Source organism: Oncorhynchus keta, chromosome 14 (assembly GCF_023373465.1).
Source record: "Oncorhynchus keta strain PuntledgeMale-10-30-2019 chromosome 14, Oket_V2, whole genome shotgun sequence".
NCBI lineage: Eukaryota > Metazoa > Chordata > Actinopteri > Salmoniformes > Salmonidae > Oncorhynchus > Oncorhynchus keta.
In genome coordinates, this window is record NC_068434.1 from 76,488,682 (window position 1) to 76,511,756 (window position 23,075).

Below are 23,075 nucleotides of genomic sequence, written 5' to 3' on the forward strand. Positions count from 1 at the left end.
CCTAGTGGCTAGTTTCTATGTCAACTCCTGACGTCCTCAGACATGGATGGACGTCTAATCCTGACTTCTATCACGTGGCCAGGCAGGAAAAATTGTAGATAAAAACAGAAGTGTCTCATATTATCAACTACAGCTCCTGTTTACCCACTTAGAAGTTTTGTTGAAATTACTTCCACTTTTAATAATCGGATATAATGTTTTATTGGCCTCACGGGAGGGTGGAGAAAAAAATCTACCCTTCATCATTTTTCTCAAGGCTCTTTCATTATTCGGATTGCAGGCGCAAACTAAACACAGATACTTTCAGGTGTCTTAAAAGGTTTTCCTTTTAATTCCAGAGAGGAATAGAGTGGATATTTGGAAAGGACTTGAAGGGAAAGACAAATACATTGAAGTGCACTTTTCCAAACAGGTTTAAACCTACACTTAAACATTGGGCTCAGTTACATGGAAGGCCAGTATTTTAGACATTCTGTATGTATAACCCTTTGGGTACTGTGCTACATATGGTACATGTCTGAAAGGTTTGTTTACCCTAGAAAACCATCCTAAATGACACCTAAAATGGAACAGTTTGGAGATGATGGTAACAGAGTATCACTCTGTTTGTGATGAATGGGTGAGATACTCTTCTGTATGGTTTTAGTCTGTATATTGTATGCACTCTCTAAAAGACAAGTAACTTAAACAACCTCAGCCATTGAATGGCCAGGTCACCAGTAGCACTTACTAAGGATCACACACACATACACACACACACACACATACACACACACACACACACACACGTGTTTGTTGGCGCTACTCTTTGTAGAGTGTTGTTGCGTGCAGCAGAGACAGCGGTTATGAGAGATTCTGTTGGCAAAGTAATGGTTGCAGGGGAGCTCCTCAGTGTGTGAGAAAATCAAACACATGTCAGCTGTCAGCATAGCTTGGGTGGAGCTGAGCTGTAGAGGTGAAGCCCAGGACACGCAGGAGAGAGACTAACACCAGGTTCAGACACACCTCCTCATCTCTGGTCCCCTGCTGTTAGAAGATGAGAGACTGTGGAGGTCAGACAGTGGGCTTTTTTTATGCACCATCAGCCCAGTGATGACATCACTCTGTCTGAGACTGTGTCTAAATTTAGACTCAGCCACAGTCAGAGCTGGAAGTCCTGTTACACTGACGGAGAAGCAGGGGTGAATATTCAGTCTGGGAATCAGGTGTATGTGTGGTAGACTATGTGCTCATACTGTGGTATGAATTGCATTTTTTCAGCATGCAGAAATGTATGTTATAAGGATTCATTGCAGCGTTCTCCTCAAAGCCTACTATGTGACACTGTGAGTGGGAGTGCACAGTCATCTAATGTCTTTATTTCAGGAGCAGAGCGTTCCTGTTACTATGGGGATGCAGCAGGAGACAGTACTGTTAATGTGTGTTCTCAAGTAGCAGTAGAGAAATGTTCCTATAAAAGCAGTGTTGCAAATGGCAGAGACTACAGCCTTCCTCGCACCTGTCTCTCTCATTATTATTTATGCAGTGATTGATTTAATTATTTCACGACTCCAATCAGACATAGCCATAATCCTAATTATGGCAACAGCACCCCTGCGGAGGCAGCATCCCTGTAATACTGTTAGTGTTAGAGACAGTAAGCTATAAAAACAAAGAGAGTCACACACACCATATGTATAAACTCCTAGTCATTTATTGTGTAAAACACCCAACGTTTCGGCGTCACTGTGCCTTCTTCAGGGTAATGTCATGAATGCTTGAACCAGGTTATGTAGACAAACAGTGCAATTAGTGCAACGAATGGCAATAGTGAGGGGTGTGTCATAATTATTAGGTTGATTATAAGGAATTGAGTGAAACTGCTAAAAGACAATAGTTTACAGCATATTGAATATATTAGGGTATTGTTAGCATTATCATCAACATATATTATTGTTTAATTTAATTTCACAAAATGCATAATAAGCATAATCAACAGGGAGAACATATTGGGTGTACTCTGATAAACTGTAGAAGACAGCACATTAAAAGTGTTGTATAATGGTGCCTGAACGGCATGAAGTGAATGCACTCCTCTTCTCCTTAGTTGTTTATACAGTAATTGTGTTAGAGCAGCCCACCATTAAAGTCCCCTTAACTAAGTCACTGAGTGGTGTGGTGGGTTGACCGTACTGTATGCATACAGTAGCCTTATTTTGTTTATGTCTAAAGTAGGCTATGGCTTTATTTTGTAACCCATTGCAAACTGCCACTGACGTGCACATACAGTGTATTTGGAAAGTATTCAGACCCCTTGACTTTTTCCACATTTTGTTACCTTACAGCCTTATTCTAAAAGGGATTAAATAAATACAAATCCTCATCATTCTACACACAATACCCCATAATGACTGCGACCTGTACACTCTCGTTGGCTGGCCCTCGCTTCATACTCGTCGCCAAACACACTGGCTCCAGGTCATCTACAAGATCCTGCTAGGAAAAGTCCCCCCTTATCTCAGCTCGCTGGTCACCATAGCAGCACCCACCTGTAGCACGTGCTCCAGCAGGTATATCTCTCTGGTCACCCCCTAAATCAATTCTTCCTTTGGCCGCCTCTCCTTCCAGTTCTCTGCTGCCAATGAGTGGAACGAACTATAAAAATCTCTGAAACTGGAAACACTTATCTCCCTCAGTAGCTTTAAGCACCAGCTGTCAGAGCAGCTCACAGATGACTGCACCTGTACATAGCCCATCTATAATTTAGCCCAAACAACTACCTCTCCCCCTACGGTATTTATTTATTTTGCTCCTTTGCACCCCATTATTTCTATCTCTACCTTGCACATTCTTCCACTGCAAATCTACCATTCCAGTGTTTTACTTGCTATATTGTATTTACTTCGCCACCATGGCCTTTTTGTTTGCCTTTACCTCCCTTATCTCACTGTATGTTTGTTTTACTCCATGTGTAACTCTGTGTTGTTGTATGTGTCGAACTGCTTTGCTTTACCTTGGCTAGGTCGCAATTGTAAATGAGAACTTGTTCTTAACTTGCCTACCTGGTTAAATAAAGGTGAAATATATATATTTTTTTAAATGACAAAGCGAAAACAGGTTTTTAGAAATGTTTTCAAATTTTGTAGAAATAAAAAACGGAAATACCCTATTTACGTTAGTATTCAGACCATTTGCTATAAGACTCGAAATTCAGCTCAGGTGCATCCTATTTCCATTGATCATCCTTGAGATGTTTCTACAACTTGATTGGAGTCCACCTGTGGTAAATCCAATTGATTGGACATTATTTGGAAAGGCACACACCTGTCTATATAAGGTTCCACAGTTGACAGAGCAAAAACCAAGCCATGTGGTTGAAGGAATTGTCCATAGGGCTCCGAGAAAGGATTGTGTCGAGGCATAGCTCTCGGGAAGGGTACCAAAAAGTGTCTGCAGCATTGAAGGTCCCCAAGAACACAGTGGCCTCCATAATTCTTAAATGGAAGAAGTTTGGAATCACCAAGACTCTTCCTAGAGCTGGCTGCCCGGCCAAACTGAGCAATCGGGGGAGAAGGTCCTTAGTCAGGGAGGTGACCAAGAACCCGATGGTCACTCTGATAGAGCTCCAGAGTTCCTCTGTGGAGATGGGAGAAACTTCCAGAAGGACAACCATCTCTGCAGCACTCCACCACAGGCATTTATGGTAGAGTGGAACCTAAAGGACTCAGACCATGAGAAACAAGATTGAACTCTTTGGCCTGAATGCCAAGCGTCACGTCTGGAGGAAACCTGGCACCGTCCCTACGGTGAAGCATGCGGCAGGGACTGGGAGACGAGTTAGAATCGAGGGAAAGCTGAACAGAGCAAAGTACAGAGAGATCCAAGACAAAGCAGGATTGGCTTTGGGACAAGTCTCTGAATGTCCTTGAGTGGTCCAGCCAGAACCCGGACTTAAACCCAATTGAACATCTCAGTAGAGACTTGAAAATAGCTATGCAGCGACGCTCCCCATTCAACCTGACAGAGCTTGAGAGGATCTGCAGAGAAGATTGGGAGACACGCCCCAAATACAGGTGTGCCAAGCTTGTAGCGTCATAACCAAAAAGACTTGAGGCTTTAATCGCTGCCAAAGGTAATTCAACAAAGTACTGAGGAAAGGGTCTGAATACTTATGTAAATGTGATATTTCAGTTTTTTATTTTCAATTGTCACGCCCTGGCCATAGGGAGGCTTTTTATTCTCTATTTTGGTTAGGCCAGGGTGTGACTAGGGTGGGCGTTCTATGTCCTTTTTTTCTATGTTTTTGTTTTTGTTTGTTTTTGGCCGGGGTATGGTTCTCAATCAGGGACAGCTGTCTGTCATTGTCTCTGATTGAGAACCATACTTAGGCGGCCTGTTTTCCCACTATGGGTTGTGGGTAGTTGTTTTCTGTTTTGTGTTTCTGCACCTGACATGACTGTTTCGTTTTCATTCATTCTCTTGTTATTTTGTTTGTGTTCAGTTTAAATAAAAATAACATGAACACTTATCACGCTACGCTTTGGTCCACATCCTATTCATACGACGATCGTTACATCAATACATTTGCAAAAAATCTAAAAACCTGTTTTTGCTTTGTCATTATGGGGTATTGTGTGTAGATTGATGAGGGGGGAAAACGATGTAATCAATTTTAGAATAAAGCTGTAACATAACAATGTGGGAAAAAGTCAGTTAGTTGAGCAGGATGGTGCAGCAACAGGAGGCCTTACGGGGGACAGAGGGAGCAAGGATGGGGGTAGTTTTGTTCTATTCTGTGCCTGGCCCTGTTTAGTTTGTTTTGTTTCCTCATTTGCTACAGCTTTCGAAGCCTTCTCCTGCATTTGCCATTAATCTTTTTCCAAGGGAAAATATGCATTTTGATAGTGATTTTGAGCCTTAGAGCCCAGGGGGTATGAACATAACGTAAACAAAAGGAATATGAGTATCAGACTTTTGTTTGAATTATATTAATGTTTAAGTCAATCAGACCCCATGAAAGGATTTGCCCTTCATATGTGGTAGCAGAGTGGAATGAGAGTTTAAGGCATGTTGATGTCTGTCCTTTATTATTGTGACTTTGATGTTTCCTTGGATGTTAACGCAGTGTCTATCTCATGGGTTTCTAATGTACTTTACTGTCTGGGTCATATACTTACAGCATAAGTAATATTGATCTATGAGCACTCAGCTGCTTAACATACTGGACAAATTATTCTATGACTAATTCAGTACTGTATATTATTTACAGTATGTTATACATTTTGTAGTAAATCCAGATCAAGAATCCATCCCTATCTATTTTATTGGTGTGGTCAGTACTAGTTTTGTCTGTTTATTGCACAAGGCGAGGCCCAAATGCAGTCACATGAGGCAGATGGTTGGAGTCTTACAATGTTTATTAATCTAAAGGGGTAGGCAAGAGAGTGGTCGTGGACTTGCAAAAAGGTCAAAACCAGATCAGAGTCCAGGAGTTACAGAGTGGTAGACAGGCTCGTGGTCAAGGCAGGCAGAATAGTCAGGAAGGCGGGTACAAAGTCCAGAAACAGGTAAGGGTCAATACCGGGAGGACTAGAAAAAGAAGAATGCCAAAAGCAGGAGAACGGGAAAACCGCTGGTTGACTTGGAAACATACAAGATGAACTGGCCCAGAGAGACAGGAAACACAGGGATAAATACACTGGGGTAAACAAGCGACACCTGGAGGGGGTGGAGACAATAACGAGGACAGGTAAAACAGATTAGGGTATGACACATGCACTATTCATGTTTTCTTTTTTCTAAACTGTGCCCTTGGATTTGGTTCAGTGTTCTGATTGCAGGCAGCTAGCCCGACATTTAGCTGTTGGGCTACTATTAATGATGGTGAAGGAAATCATTGCGTTAGGGAATACTGATGTCTGCAAAAAGAATAGACTAACCCACAATGTGTTTATGCACTTCTGTAGATCACTTGCTCTGACCCAAATGATAAAAGATCCCACCAGGGTATGTGAAGCAGTGCAAAGTACATTTGACTCAATAAGGGTGTCTGATAAATCCAAAATATTGCAGAGTGGAGTAATAGTCTATGGAATCAGTGATCATTTTATTACATTTTACATAAGGAGGGTTTTAAAAGATATACTGTTACAGGAATTATATTCCTCTATGTTTTAATACCCAATTAAAATTAAACACTCAATTCATAAGTCGCTCTGGATAAGAGCGTCTGCTAAATGACTTAAATGTAAATGTCATAAGAATTTGTATGACTCTTATTTGTATAAAATGGACAGAGACCAGTCTTAAAAGTCAACCAGCAGCGTTTATTCTCACATCGTCTCTCCCTATTAAGATAATTTATGAACAGAGCCAAGGTCTGCCTGTGTAGATAAGCATTCTAGCCAGTCTGGCTATAAGTTCATTCATTTCTACCAAGGAACAGACAGTCATTGTTCTAATTCTTGATTATATTTACACACATTATATTCAGTACTAGGATTATAAAGAAAATTCATCCATATACAGTAATATAATAGTATTCTGATTAGTCAGTCCTGATTGAAATGTATAGATAATTAGTCATTATTGATAAAAATTCCCTTAACATATACACTGCTCAAAAAAATAAAGGGAACACTTAAACAACACAATGTAACTCCAAGTCAATCACACTTCTGTGAAATCAAACTGTCCACTTAGGAAGCAACACCGATTGACAATACATTTCACATGCTGTTGTGCAAATGGAATAGACAACAGGTGGAAATTATAGGCAATTAGCAAGACACCCCCAATAAAGGAGTGGTTCTGCAGGTGGTGACCACAGACCACTTCTCAGTTCCTATGCTTCCTGGCTGATGTTTTGGTCCCTTTTGAATGCTGGCGGTGCTTTCACTCTAGTGTTAGCATGAGACTGAATCTACAACCCACACAAGAGGCTCAGGTAGTGCAGCTCATCAAGGATGGAACATCAATGCGAGCTGTGGCAAGAAGGTTTGCTGTGTCTGTCAGCGTAGTGTCCAGAGCATGGAGGCGCTACCAGGAGACAGGCCAGTACATCAGGAGACGTGGAGGAGGCCGTAGGAGGGCAACAACCCAGCAGCAGGACCGCTACCTCCGCTTTTGTGCAAGGAGGAGCAGGAGGAGCACTGCCAGAGCCCTGCAAAATGACCTCCAGCAGGCCACAAATGTGCATGTGTCTGCTCAAACAGTCAGAAACAGACTCCATGAGGGTGGTATGAGGGCCCGACGTCCACAGGTGGGGGTTGTGCTTATAGCCCAACACCGTGCAGGACGTTTGGCATTTGCCAGAGAACACCAAGATTGGCAAATTCGCCACTGGCGCCCTGTGCTCTTCACAGATGAAAGCAGGTTCACACTGAGCACATGTGACAGACGTGACAGAGTCTGGAGACGCCGTGGAGAACGTTCTGCTGCCTGCAACATCCTCCAGCATGACCGGATTGGCGGTGGGTCAGTCATGGTGTGGGGTGGCATTTCTTTGGGGGGCCGCACAGCCCTCCATGTGCTCGCCAGAGGTAGCCTGACTGCCATTAGGAACCAAGATGAGATCCTCAGACCCCTTGTGAGACCATATGCTGGTGCGGTTGGCCCTGGGTTCCTCCTAATGCAAGACAATGCTAGACCTCATGTGACTGGAGTGTGTCAGCAGTTCCTGCAAGAGGAAGGCATTGATGCTATGGACTGGCCCGCCCGTTCCCCAGACCTGAATCCAATTGAGCACATCTGGGACATCATGTCTCACTCCATCCACCAACGCCACGTTGCAGCACAGACTGTCCAGGAGTTGGCGGATGCTTTAGTCCAGGTCTGGGAGGAGATCCCTCAGGAGACCATCCGCCACCTCATCAGGAGCATGCCCAGGCGTTGTAGGGAGGTCATACAGGCACGTGGAGGCCACACACACTACTGAGCCTCATTTTGACTTGTTATAAGGACATTACATCAAAGTTGGATCGGCCTGTAGTGTGGTTTTCCACTTTAATTTTGAGTGTGACTCCAAATCCAGACCTCCATGGGTTGATACATTTGATTTCCATTGATAATTTTTGTGTGATTTTGTTGTCAGCACATTCAACTATGTGAAGAAAAAAGTAATTAATAAGAATATTTCATTCATTCAGATTTAGGATGTGTTATTTTAGTGTTCCCTTTATTTTTTTGAGCAGTGTATTTAAGTGTCACAAAACTGTTAGAATCAGAGGACTCAAAAAATACTGTGTTGAAATGTTTAGGGAGCAAGTGGGTCAAATTGACTGGTCACCTGTGCTGGATAGTGTAGGGGTAGACAGTGCCTGGGAAGCCTTTAAATGTAGATTCCTTGATATGGTGAATGTGATGGTTCCCATTAGACGGGTCGGAGTAAAGCTGAGAGCTAGCCTTGGTGTAATCATGAGATTCTATAATCTATCCAAGCTAGGAATAAGGCCTTTAAGAAATGTAAGAACTCTCAAGAGCAACCGTATTTTGTCCTATATAAACGTCACAGAAATGAAGCACAGAGCAGGATGGATGAAGCTAAGAGGGGTTATACTTTGCTGATAAAATCATTGAGAACCAAAATTACCCGAAAAAGCTTTGGAAATCATTTAAGGACCTAGGCTGTAGTAGTACTACCAAAAATAAGCTTAACAGTATTGGAGTGAACATTAGGGAGGAGATGGTATATGAAAAAGCAGAAGTTGCAAATTAATTCAACTCTTTTTTTTAACTTCTGTTGCCAGCAAGCTGGTTAGCAAGCTGCCCACCAGTTTGTATGGAAACGACCAAGACAAGAAGTATTATTCTGAGTTAAGGATTCAGCTAAACTCTTTTTCTTTTGCAAAGGTAGCAACAGACAAAATAGCCAGTATACTTACTAGCAGAGCTTAAATGCTCCAAAGCCACAGGCCTGGATAATATTCCTACAAGGTTTCTTAGAGATTCTGCTGAGCAAATTTCCCCTTGTATTACGCATATCATTAATCTCTCTCTTGAACAAGGCATCTTTCGCAGAGACATGAAACCAGCTAAAGTTATACCTCTGTATAAGAAGGGGATAAAGTCTGACCCTATGAATTATAAGCCTGTATCTATCCTTAGTGTAACACCAAATATCCTGGAGACAGTTGCACATGAGAAATTTATGAATATGTCAACAAACAGTCTAATGCATCATTTTAAGTCTGGTTTTAGAAGAACATACTACACTGATTCATGTCTACTTTACTTCATGGACTTCATCTGAAAAGAGATTGATGAGGGAAATCTATGTGGAATAGTACTGCTTGACATACAGTTAACCACTGTCCTAATCTCCAAACTGGAGGCATGGGGGTTAAGCAGTATCCCTCTAGGCTGGGTAAAGTTCTATTTGTCAGGTAGGGAGCAAGTAGTAGAGGTTAATGGTTCACTGTCTCAGGCAAAATCAATACATTATGGCGTTCCGTAGGGGAACGTGCTTGGGCCTCTACTGTTTTTACTGTATATAAACTATATAAAAGATGCTTGCTCTTGCCGTCTTTTCCTTTATGCGGATGACTCTACACTTCTGGTGTCTCACAAAGTAAAACAATGTTGGAGAGCATACTTAGCACAGCGCTTACTAGCATTAGCAAATGGCTTGGAGATAATAATCTGTCTCTGCACTTAGGTAAAACTGAGGAAATCATTTTAGGGTCCAGACCTAAATTGTGTTGGTCCTCTGAAATCAGAGTGGTGTTAGGGGGTGAGGTCCTGACTACTAAAACCTCTGTTAGCTACCTGGGATGGAAGCTTGGGAGGTGTGAGCATGGCCACTAAAGTGCTAGAGAAGGTTAATGCAAGTTTTTGTCTAGAAAGTCCAAGCTGCTTGATAAGGACTCCCTCATTCAATGCAGTTTTGACTATGCTACTACTTCCTGGTTTGGGGGCTTATCTAAGCTCATAAAGGGGAAGCTCCAGATAGCCCAGAATAAGCTGATCAGGGTAGTATTGAAGGTGAGTCCACATACTCACATAGGCAGGAGCTGCATTCAGAAACTCACCTGCTAGGGTGTCCCAGATTAGACTGGGTTTGGTTTACAGGAGTATTTATGGTTCTGCACCCAGATATCTAATTGATTACTTTTCCCATGTTATGGATGCACTCAATCACAGCACCAGATCAGGTGTTGCTAATGTGCGCTTATACAGGTTCAGGAGTAATGCTGAGAAAGGTCATTTCTTGTATACTGGAGCCTCAGAGTGGAATGAGTTGTCTCTGCCCACAAAAACGATGTCCTCTCTGGGCAGCTCTGAAAAATAAAGTTAATAACATTGTACTGTCTACACTCGGTTTGTTGTTTATATTAAAATTGTTTCATTAAATCGATTTGAATCAGAACTAAAGTTTTGTTGCTAAGGATTCCACGATGCGGTTAGCCTTTACGGCTGGGACTGCAAGTTTGTGTTCCATTTTTTTGTGTGGATTCTGCGAGTGCTAGCTGGCTGTACTACAGACACCTGTCGTCATCGTGGGAAAGACTCATTGTTATCGTTTCGTAAAACAACTGGTTACAGTAAAGAGTCAACCTTGATACTAAGGAGATCCTAAGGGAAATTGACTAGTACCAACAGCTTTACGCTATGGAGGAACAACATACTCCATCATGGAATGATCCGACTACCTCACAAAAGAACTTTAACCCGACAAAAAAAAGAAAAACAGATTAAATCTACAGACACCGACAATTTACTTACTGTTGAAGTAGAGGCTAGTGCTCTGGTTGGAATCCATGCAACACTGGAAAAGTTGTGTGAGGAGGTAGCAGGGCTGAGGGGGAGTTTGGAGTTGTCATGCTCCAAGGAGAAAACAAGGCACTCACAGCCAAGGTAAAAATCCACAATTCCAACGTGGATTTTCTACTCAGGGAAATTAAGGAGTCGCTACTAGACATACAAAGTCGTAGCATGCGTGAAAATCTATTTTTGTTCTGGGATTCCTGAGGACGCATCCAATAATCCAGAGGGCGCGATCAGAGAATTCATGCAATCCGCCTTGAAACTTCTTATAGAGTCTGTAAACAAGGTGTCTTTCCACCGAGTACACAGACTTGGAGATCGAAGCGACAAGACCAAGGGTCCCCGACTGATCATCGCAAAATTTGAACACTACCAACAAAAGGAGCTGATCAAAAGCAGCTTAAAGAGACCAAATTCGGTCTCAATTACCAATTTCCAAGGAAGATAAACGAACATCGTAAGAGACTGTATCCGGTACAAAGGCAACAAAGGGAGAAGGTTAAGTGTGTCTTTCTCATTGTGGACAAACTTTTTATGGATGGACAGCTATTCCGAGACAGCTTCATAACACCATGGCTGTACTAAATTCTACAGGGACTTCGGGTTACGAAAAAAACTAAGTATAGGAACTGTAAAAATATCTGAACATTATGAAGTGGATATGAACACAACACGTACTCAATTACATGCTCGCTTACACATACAGACTTATACACACACACACACCTGATCTCGCACTCTTCTCTCACTCTCTCTCTCTTTTTTTCTTTTCTCTTACTCTCTCTCTATTGTTGAGAAGTGTTTTATAATTTAATGTGTTTATTATTTGTCTATCTTTTGTATGTATTTGTCTACAAGTTTATATATGTTTACAACAAGCAAGGGGAAGATATCAGAATAGGGGCATTGGGGAATAATAACATATTGTATGGAATACATTTGTACTGTAGTGAAGCTGTCTCTAGAGTAATGCAAGGTCTATTTCATGATCATGTGAAACGTCAATTGCTATGGAAATGCTGGGATGTGTTTTTCAATGATGTTAAATGTAATTATGATGCAACTATGACGGTGATACGCTATGGATTACAATTATCATCATGAATATTAAGGCTATATGAACTTCATGTTACACACATAGACACTCAACCAAGCAAATTGGCAGAGTTATTTTTTGGGGGGATATCACTCATTATAGTCTTACTCTTATACAGACATTGTACACACTCTCACTAAATCACATCCAATATCATACACATCAACCTACTCAGATTTACTACACACATAATATCTTGTCTCAATTTTCTAACATCTGTGGCATTGGCTCACAGGAAAACAGGCAAGGGAATAAAACAAATATTGATAGAACCTATTTCTTGAATTCGAAATATCAGACATTTGAAAGCTCTAGTTTTGACTGTCATAATACCTCTGATGGCAGTAACTTTACAAGCACTAATGATGGTCGATTTAGACTGAGAATAGTATCTAGTTATGGTAAGGGGTGAAGTAAGTATAGCCAGTTATAATTGTAACGGTTTAACAGATTGTAAAAAAAAAAAGATCAGTCTTTACATGGCTAAAAGAAAAGGAATGTAACATACTGTTTACAGGAAACTCACTCTACATCCTTAGATGAACTTGCGTCGAAAAGGAATGGGGTCAACTTATTTTTAACAAAGACAAAATAATTTATAACTGACTTTTTACAGTTTAATATACAGTTGGAAGTCGGAAGTTTACATACACTTAGGTTGGAGTCATTAAAACTCGTTTTTCAACCACTCTACAAAATGTCTTGTTAACAGCTATAGTTTTGGTAAGTCGGTTAGGACATCTACTTTGTGCATGGCACAAGTCATTTTTCCAACAATTGTTTACAGACAGATTATTTCACTTATAATTCACTGTATCACAATTCCGGTGGGTCAGAAGTTTACATACACTAAATTGACTGTGCCTTTAAACAGCTTTGAAAATTCCAGAAAATCATGTTATGGCTTTAGAAACGTCTGATAGGCTAATTGACATCATTTGAGTCATTTGGAGGTGTCCATGTGGGTGTATTTTAAGGCTACCTTCAAACTCAGTACCTCTTTGCTTGACATCATGGAAAAATCTAAAGAAATCAGAGAAGACCTCAGAAAACAACCCCGTGATATGCAGCTGTTCAGGGAAGCTAGAAACCATTATAACACAGGCAGTTAGAAGAGCCAAGGCTAGCTTTTTCAAGGAGAAATTTGCTTCCTGCAATACTAACTCAAAAAAGTTCTGGGACACTGTAAAGTCCATGGAGAATAAGAACATCTCCTCCCAGCTGCCCACTGCACTGAAGATAGGAAACACTGTCACCACTGATAAATCCACCATAATTGAGAATTTCAATAAGCATTTTTCTACGGCTGGCCATGCTTTCCACCTGGCTACTCCTACCCCGGTCAACAGCACTGCACCCCCCACAGCAACTTGCCCAAGCCTTCCCCATTTCTCCTTCTCCCAAATGCGTTCAGCTGATGTTCTGAAAGAGCTGCAAAATCTGGACCCCTACAAATTGTCCGGGCTAGACAATCTGGACCCTTTCTTTCTAAAATGATCTGCCGAAATTGTTGCCACCACTATTACTAGCCTGTTCAACCTCTCTTTCGTGTCGTCTGAGTTTCCCAAAGATTGGAAAGCAGCTGCGGTCATCCCCCTCTTCAAAGGGGGGGACATTCTTGACCCAAACTGCTACAGACCTATATCTATCCTACCATGCCTTTCTAAGGTCTTCGAAAGCCAAGTCAACAAACAGATTACCGACCATTTCGATTCTCACCATACCTTCTCTGCTATGCAATCTGGTTTCAGAGCTGGTCATGGTGCACCTCAGCCACGCTCAGTGTCCTAAACGAGTCCTAAACGATATCTTAACCGCCATTGATAAGAAACATTACTGTGCAGCCGTATTCATTGATCTGGCCAAGGCTTTCGACTCTGTCAATCACCACATCCTCATCGGCAGACTCGACAGCCTTGGTTTCTCAAATGATTGCCTCGCCTGGTTCACCAACTACTTCTCTGATAGAGTTCAGTGTGTCAAATCGGAGGGTCTGCTGTACGGACCTCTGGCAGTCTCTATGGGGGTGCCACAGGGTTCAATTCTTGGACCGACTCTCTTCTCTGTATACATCAATGATGTCGTTCTTGCTGCTGGTGAGTCTCTGATCCACCTCTACGCAGCCATACAAGTCTCTGATCCACCTCTACGCAGCCATACAACTCTCCTTCCGTGGCCTCCAATTGCTCTTAAATACAAGTAAAACTAAATGCATGCTCTTCAACCGATCGCTACCTGCACCTGCCAGCCTGTCCAACATCACTACTCTGGATGGCTCTGACTTAGAATACGTGGACAACTACAAATACTTAGGTGTCTGGTTAGACTGTAAACTCTCCTTCCAGACCCATATCAAACATTTCCAATCCAAAGGTAAATCTAGAATTGGCTTCCTTTTTCGCAACAAAGCATCCTTCACCCATGCTGCCAAACATACCCTTGTAAAACTGACCATCCTACCAATCCTCGACTTCGGCAACCATGGAGAGGTAAATACCTGTCTTTTTATGGAAAACTTGCCCTGATTAACTCCTTAGTCATATCTCAATTTATTCACTTACTTATGGCACTGCCTACTCCTGATGATTCATTTTTCAAATTATATGAGCAACAAAAAAAATCACTTTATCTGGGATGCTAAAACAGACTAAATCAAATGTTTCTTTCTATATAATGAATATGAATTGGGTGAGTTGAGATGATTAAATATAAAAGCACTAAACCTCTCTCTAAAAGCTTCACTTATTCAAAAGTTTTACTTGAACCCTAAAAGGTTTTCAAGTAGATTACTAAGAAAAGCTCATCGATTGTTTAAAAATTGCCGTTTTGCCTTTGTGCAGATTGCCATGTCTCATTTTCAATTAATTGATAATTACACTTTTTTCAAAGTATCTCTCTTTTTCAAACAAGCATTGCAATGTTGGCTACAATTTCAATTTCATCACCTGAAAAGATAGAACAAATATTACAACAAATATTATGGCTAAACTCAAGTGTGCTGTTTGATAAAAGACATGTATTTATGGGAAAGATGTTTGAAAAGCGTATTTTGTTCTTAAATTATATTATAAATTGGAATGGTAGAGTTATGTCCTTCATTAAGTTATCAGAATTGTACGGGAAGGTCTGCTCAATCCAAGAGTACAACCAATTGATTACAGCATTGCCCCAAAAATGGAAGAGGCAGGTGGCAGCAGGAGGAGGTTGGGAACTGGTCTGTCTGCCCAATATAAAGGATCAAAACTGGTGGAGGATTAAAAATAACACAAATTATGTCAGGTTCATTTGAGGACCAGGATGTTGACAGCGGTGCCATACAGATTGCAAAATAGTTGGGAAGAGATTTTTCATGTACCGATTCCATGGTACAGGGTGTATGAGTTGATATATAAAACAACGCAAGATTCAAGACTTTGTGCTTTTCAGCTAAAATTATTATATAGAATTCTTGCCACCAACAAAATTTTGAATATTTGGGGCATAAAATCATCGAAGCTCTGCAGATTTTGTTGTGAGGATACAGAATCAATAGACCATGTATTTTGGTATTGCTCTCAGGTAGCCTGTTTCTGGTCTCAGGTTCAGGAATGGCTGAAAATGGATAGCATTGATCTAAAATTGATCCTAGAAATAGTACTGTTAGGAGATCTGGCGAGACCGGGTCAGTCAATTACTAATATACTAATACTCTTAGTAAAAGTACTTATCTTTAACTTGCAATCTGTGGATTCTATTCGATTAGATAGATTTGAATTGTACATTAAACATCACAGCATAGTTGAAAGATATGTGTTGCATAAAAACCCGAAGTGGGTGGCCAGCAGAGATAGATGGGATGGGCTGTGGGTGGCCAGCAGAGATAGATGGGATGGGCTGTGGGTGGCCAGCAGAGATAGATGGGATGGGCTGTGGGTGGCCAGCAGAGATAGATGGGATGGGCTGTGGGTGGCCAGCAGAGATAGATGGGATGGGCTGTGGGTGGCCAGCAGAGATAGATGGGATGGGCTGTGGGTGGCCAGCAGAGATAGATGGGATGGGCTGTGGGTGGCCAGCAGAGATAGATGGGATGGGCTGTGGGTGGCCAGCAGAGATAGATGGATTGGCTGAGGGTTGGGATGTGGAATTGGAGACAAGTGGGAGTGGAGTTGCTGTGCGGGAGATAGAATGATGGCCAAAGATAACAGTTTTTTTTAAGTCTAAATTAAACACAATAAAAAGTATGTTTGAATGACACTGAGGGGAAGTGTTTTTAAAACTAATGCCGGTTTGCTTGAGGCTGATGCCGTGCAGGTGTTTGTACATATATACACACTCTCATTCAAATAAACGCATACAATAACATACACATACATGTAATTAGTGCCAGACATGCACACAAACATATACAGTTGGCATTGCTCTCTCACGTCACCCCGCTCCTCCGCTCTCTCCACTGGCTTCCAGTTGAAGCTCGCATCCGCTACAAGACCATGGTGCTTGCCTACGGAGCTGTGAGGGGAACGGCACCTCAGTACCTCCAGGCTCTGATCAGGCCCTACACCCAAACAAGGGCACTGCGTTCATCCACCTCTGGCCTGCTCGCCTCCCTACCACTGAGGAAGTACAGTTCCCGCTCAGCCCAGTCAAAACTGTTCGCTGCTCTGGCCCCCAATGGTGGAACAAACTCCCTCACGACGCCAGGACAGCGGCGTCAATCACCACTTTCCGGAGACACCTGAAACCCCACCTCTTTAAGGAATACCTAGGATAGGATAAGTAATCCTTCTCACCCCCCTTTAAGATTTAGATGCACTATTGTAAAGTGACTGTTCTACTGGATGTCATAAGGTGAATGCACCAATTTGTAAGTCGCTCTGGATAAGAGCGTCTGCTAAATGACTTAAATGTAAATGTAAATGTAATGATTTTAGTTGTCCTAGATGTCCTTTGTTTTAATATTTTATTTTTAATTTAAAAATGTTTTGCATTGTTGTTTGCTGTTTTCTTCTGTCTTTTCCTTTTTTCTCTTTAGTTCATTCTCTTGGTTGTTGGTGCATTGGGGGGTTCTTGGGCGTGGGGAATGGAATTAATTGTATTTTTTTTTCTTCTTGGGGGGGACTTTGGGAGGGGTCTCGAATGGTTGAGGGACAGCTATTGGGGAACTGTGTGGGGGATCTTGGAGGGTTCGGGTTCACGTTTTTTGGCCTGGTGGGAGATCTGTCAACGTGTGCTTGACCAGGGTATTGACCCTGGATGCTTCTGTGTGTCACTCTGAATGGGAGTCTGTTGGATGACTGGTATGGTATGGTGTAGTTGTTGAGCGGCTTCACTGCAAGTATATTGTATGTTTCGGGAATTAAAAAATATATATATGAAAAATATTATTCTTTTTTTTTTTGTCTTCTGTGCCCATATGAATGTAACTGCAATGATGAGATAGATGTTATTCTTCTTTGTTTTTATGTTTATTTATCTCAATACCGTACTGTGTTTAACTGTGTTCGATCTTGCCTAGCCATCTTGTTTCAAGAGGACCACAATGAAAATAAGTCCCAGACTTGATTGTGTGTTATCCTCCATGATTTTACTCATGTGCATGTATGGGTTTGTCAAGTTTTGTGTGTACTTGTTTTTTAAAAGTTTGAATTAATAAACGGAACTAAATGGCCAAGCCCCTCAGATCTGATTCATGTAACAGAGAGCATGGATATGGCTTTAGAGGTCAGCATGGCCATTACACAGTAAATGTTGTGCTTTAGTCTAGTGGCTGACCAGTTGGCCCTCGGCATAGTGAGAGCTGTAGTAGACAACCAGGTGTAGTAGACTGATCAGAGGGAATCCACCATAACTGGGCATCACGTCTTTCACCCAGACAGATGAAAGGAGTGCCTCCATTAGGCTAATCTGGCAGGTGGACGTTTGGGTTGTTAGAATGGGGGATAGGGGTGAGCTTGTGAGCGTGTGTGGATGAGGATTATGGTAGTGTAGTGGGAGTTTATGTTGATGAGTATTGTAGTAATGTAGTGGGAGTTTATGTGGATGAGTATTGTGGCAGTGTGGAGGGAGTTTATGTTGATGGATATTGTGGAGTGTAGAGGGAGTTTATGTGGATGAGTATTGTGGCAGTGTGGAGGGAGTTTATGTTGATGGATATTGTGGAGTGTAGAGGGAATTTATGCATATGAGTATTGTGGCAGTGTAGAGGGAGTTTATGTGGATGAGTATTGTGGTAGTGTAGAATGAGTTTGTACTGATGAGTATCGTGGTAGTGTAGAGGGAGTTTATGTGGATGAGTATTGTGTCAGTGTAAAGGGAGTTTATGTGGATGAGTATTGTGTCAGTGTAAAGGGAGTTTATGTGGATGAGTATTGTGGTAGTGTAGAGGGAGTTTATGTGGATGAGTATTGTTGTAGTGTAGAGGGAGCTTATATGGATTAGTGTTGGGGCAGCGCAGAAGGAGTTTATGTAGATGAGTATTGAGGTAGTGTGGAGGGAGTTTATGTGGATGAGTATTGTGGTAGTGTAGAGGGAGTTTATGTGGATGAGTATTGTTGTAGTGTAGAGGGAGCTTATATGGATGGCTACTAGGTTAAGCTCTTGTTGTCTGATGAGATGCAGAGATACAGGCAGTGCAGGTGGAGGCTGTATGGGCTGACGCAGCCCTTTAAGTCCCTCATGGCAGTGTCCACGCACACACACACACGCATCCCAGCGCATGTCATTCATCATCATAAAAGGCTTCTAAAGTTGCAGCTAATGAGGTTGCCCTGCCCTACGAGGCTGAACACGTCATCCCCACTGCCATCCCCCTGTCCTACTCTCCTGTAGCTGGCTGTGACATTGCCGGTGCCTCTGTGTCTCTCTCATCAACCAGCCAGCCTGCTGGTCCTCCTCACATTCTCCCATCCTCCCCCAGACTCTCTCCTCAATTGATCCTGAAACAGCCTGATGATGAAACAGATTCCATGACATCGGCATCACTGGAGACTTTAATCTATTCCTGTTGAATTCATAATTTGCCCATATCGCTGTCGCCTTCCCTTTGTTCTTCTGCTGCTGCTGGGCTGTGTCTCTGTGTGTGTCACTGTGTGTGTCACTGTGTGTGTCACTGTGTGTGTCACTGTGTGTGTCACTGTGTGTGTCTGTGCTAGTAGCCCCCTCTTTCTTTCTCTCTTTCTCTCTCTCTTCTATAAGCGGAGTGAGTGAGCAAGCTCCTGCAGCAGGGGATCTCTGCATTAGCGCACTCTGCTCTCCCTCCCCTTCTCCTTGCTCTCCCCCTCCCCTCCCTGTGCAGCCGCGGCAGTGTGCCTGCGCGCGCAGGGCGGATGGGGCTGTATGCCGGAGCTGGGAGCTGCAAGGTGACTAAGGGAATGGAGAGGGATGGGAAGGTCTGAGCCGCGCTGTGACTGTGCAGTGCCCCACCGCTACCACAACTCAAACCCCTCTAGAGCCCCCTCTCCTCTCTTCATCCCCCTCTTTCTCTCCCTCTCTTTGTCTAGACAGAGGTGGACCAGCTGCCCTGCCTCCAGCGCCTCTTTCTCAGCTGCAACAGCATCACCAGGTAAGATCTGCTGCTACTGCTTAACCCCCTCCTCTCCACAGATCTCAGTGCTGGCAGGTTCCCCTACCAGGCAGCTTCCTATAGCTCAGGGCTGGGCCTGGCCTCTGCTGCAGAGGAGGACCCATACTGCCTCTCTCTCTTTCTGTCTGAGCACACACTGAATGACTGCTGAGGTGGGCAGTCTCTCCCTTCCCCAGTGGCTAATAACCTACTGTACTGCTGGGGAGGGCAGTCTCTCCCTACCCTAGTGACTAACAACCTACTGTACTGCTGGGTTGCTAAGAGATGGTATGTCGGCGTGTCTCATGAATGGAAAGTCTGTTTTGTTACTGTGGAGGGAGTGTTTTCAAACCCCTGCTCTTTTTTCCTTGTGTGGTTTTTGGCTTTGCCTTTTGCCTCCCTTAGCCTTATATAAACAGTGGAGTTGTCATTGAGTTCAGTCAGGAGGACAGAGGCTGAATGCTGAAGTAGCACTGTCTCTGCCTGTGAATACGGTCCTGTGAAGTCCTGATTTAATAAGACAGTGTTGCCAGTCCAGAGGGCCACAGTTGACTCCTGATGTAATTAATTTCTCATGGCAGCTCTTGCTAGCCCACTCTGTTTTAGGCAGTAAATAAATAATTAAAACCCTGCCTTGACCAAACATAAAGCTTATATACAGGTGAAGTCAGAAGTTTACATACACTTAGGTTGGAGTCATTAAAACTTGTTTTTCAACCACTCCACAAATGTCTTGTTAACAAACTATAGTTTTGGCAAGTCGGTTAGGACATCTACTTTGTGCATGACACAAGTCATTTTCCAACAATTGTTTACAGACAGATTATTTCACTGTATCACAATTCCAGTGGGTCAGAAGTGTACATACACTAAACAGCTTAGAAAATGATGTCATGATTTTAGAAGCTCAGATTGGCTAATTGACATCATTTGAGTCAATTGGAGGTGCCCATGTGGATGTATTTCAAGGCCTACCTTCAAACTCAGTGCCTCTTTGCTTGACATCATGGTAAAATCAAAAGAAATCAGCCATGACCTCAGAAAACAATTGTAGACCTCCAGAAGTCCGGTTCATCCTTGGGAGCAATTTCCAAACGCCTGAAGGTACCACGTTCATCTGTACAAACAACAGTACACAAGTAAAAACACCATGGGACCACGCAGCCGCCATACCGCTCAGGAAGGAGACATGTTCTGTCTCCTAGAGATGAATGTACTTTGGTGCAAAAAGTGCAAATCAATCCAAGAACAACAGCAAAGGACTTTGTGAAGATGCTGGAGGAAACAGTTACAAAAGTATCTAGATCCACAGTAAAACAAGTCCTATATCGACATAACCTGAAGTCCACTCAGCAAGGAAGAAGCCACTGCTCCAAAACCACCATAAAAAAGCCAGACTATGGTTTGCAACTGCACATGGGGACAAAGATGGTACTTTTCAGAGAAATGTCCTCTGGTCTGATGAAACAAAAATATAACTGTTTGGCCATAATGACCATCGTTACATTTGGAGGAAAAAGGGGGTGGCTTGCAAGCAGAAGAACAACATTCCAACCCTGAAGCACGGGGGTGGCAGCATCATGTTGTGGGGGTGCTTTGCTGCAGGAGGGACTGGTGCACTTCACAAAATAGATGGCATCATGAGGAAGGGAAATGATGTGGATATATTGAATCAACATCTCAAGACATCAGTCAGGAAGTTAAAGCTTGGTTGCAAATGGGTCTTCCAAATGGACAATGACCTCAAGCATACTTCCAAAGTTGTGGCAAAATGGCTTAAGGACAACAAAGTCAAGGTATTGTAGTGGCCATCACAAAGCCATGACCTCAATCCCATAGAACATTTGTGGGCAGATCTGAAAAAAACGTGTGCAAGCAAGGAGGCCTACAAACCTGACTCAGTTACACCAGCTCTGTCAGGAGGAATGGGCCAAAATTCTCCCAATTTATTGTGGGAAGCTTCTGGAAGGCTACCCGAAACGTTTTACCCAAGTTAAGCAATTTAAAGGCAATGTTGCCAAATACTAATTGAGTTTATGTAAACTTCTGACCCACTGGGATTCTGAAAGAAAGAAATTAAATTAAAGCTGAAATAAATAATTCTCTCCACTATTATTCTGACATTTCACATTCTGAAAATAAAGTGGTGATCCTAACTGACCTAAGAAGGGAATTTTTACGAGGATTAAATGTCAGGAATTCTGAAAAACTGAGTCTAAATATATTTGGCTAAGGTGTATGTAAACTTCCGACTTCAACTGTAAATCTAGAAACATGGCAAAATACAACATCTAGTCTAATCTGGTTTGCATTTGATCCTTGAGCCTTTTGATTTAAATCGTCTGAGAAATGTAGGCTACTATAATCATCGCACAGTGAAGTCCTGGTGGATAACACGTGCCTTTATTTGACGTCTGCATAGCTGTAGCTGAGGGAGAAGCCATCCCAGGCTCAGCAAAGCCTTTGGTTGAAGTGATCATTATCACAAATTAGGCCGATCAGAAGTCCTCTCTGTAAACAGTACCCAGAACACAATTTATTTTAATATTTGTGGTGAACCGACTGTACTGTTTACATTACATTTCCATTTTTGTCATTGAGCAGACGTTCTTATTCAGAGCGATTATTTTTTATTTTTTCACCTTTATTTAACCAGGTAGGCAAGTTGAGAACAAGTTCTCATTTACAATTGCGACCTGGCCAAGATAAAGCAAAGCAGTTCAACAGATACAACGACACAGAGTTACACATGGAGTAAAACAAACATACAGTCAATAATACAGTATAAACAAGTCTATATACAATGTGAGCAAATGAGGTGAGAAGGGAGGTAAAGGCAAAAAAGACCATGGTGGCAAAGTAAATACAATATAGCAAGTAAAACACTGGAATGGTAGTTTTGCAATGGAAGAATGTGCAAAGTAGAAATAAAAATAATGGGGTGCAAAGGAGCAAAATAAATTAATTAATTAAATACAGTTGGGAAAGAGGTAGTTGTTTGGGCTAAATTATAGGTGGGCTATGTACAGGTGCAGTAATCTGTGAGCTGCTCTGACAGTTGGTGCTTATTGTTAGTGAGGGAGATAAGTGTTTCCAGTTTCAGAGATTTTTGTAGTTCGTTCCAGTTATTGGCAGCAGAGAACTGGAAGGAGAGGCGGCCAAAGAAAGAATTGGTTTTGGGGGTGACTAGAGAGATATATCTGCTGGAGCGTGTGCTACAGGTGGGAGATGCTATGGTGACCAGCGAGCTGAGATAAGGGGGGACTTTACCGAGCAGGGTCTTGTGGATGACATGGAGCCAGTGGGTTTGGACCCATGACCAGCTCTGAAACCAGATTGCATAGCAAAGAAGGTATGGTGAGATTCGAAACGGTCGGTAATCTGTTTGTTGACATGGCTTTCGAAGACCTTAGAAAGGCATGGTAGGATAGATATAGGTCTGTAGCAGTTTGGGTCAAGAGTGTCCCCCCCTTTGAAGAGGGGGATGACCGCAGCTGCTTTCTAATCTTTGGGAATCTCAGACGACACGAAAGAGAGGTTGAACAGGCTAGTAATAGGGGTGGCAACAATTTCGGCAGATAATTTTAGAAAGAAAGGGTCCAGATTGTCTAGCCCGGCCAATTTGTAGGGGTCCAGATTTTGCAGCTTTTTCAGAACATCAGCTGAATGGATTTGGGAGAAGGAGAAATGGGGAAG

The 23,075-nt window shown here is 42.5% G+C and overlaps 1 protein-coding gene across 2 annotated transcripts in view; it reads left to right on the top strand.

The window, feature by feature from the left end:
* Window positions 1–23,075, top strand: part of LOC118370881 (leucine-rich repeat-containing protein 49-like) — a 63,992-nt gene that overhangs the window by 11,808 nt on the left and 29,109 nt on the right. For both annotated transcript variants that reach the window (XM_035756101.2, XM_035756102.2), the window contains exon 9: window positions 19,318–19,379. In XM_035756101.2, the coding sequence (XP_035611994.1) occupies window positions 19,318–19,379 (62 nt within the window). The remainder of the gene's footprint in view (window positions 1–19,317; window positions 19,380–23,075) is intronic.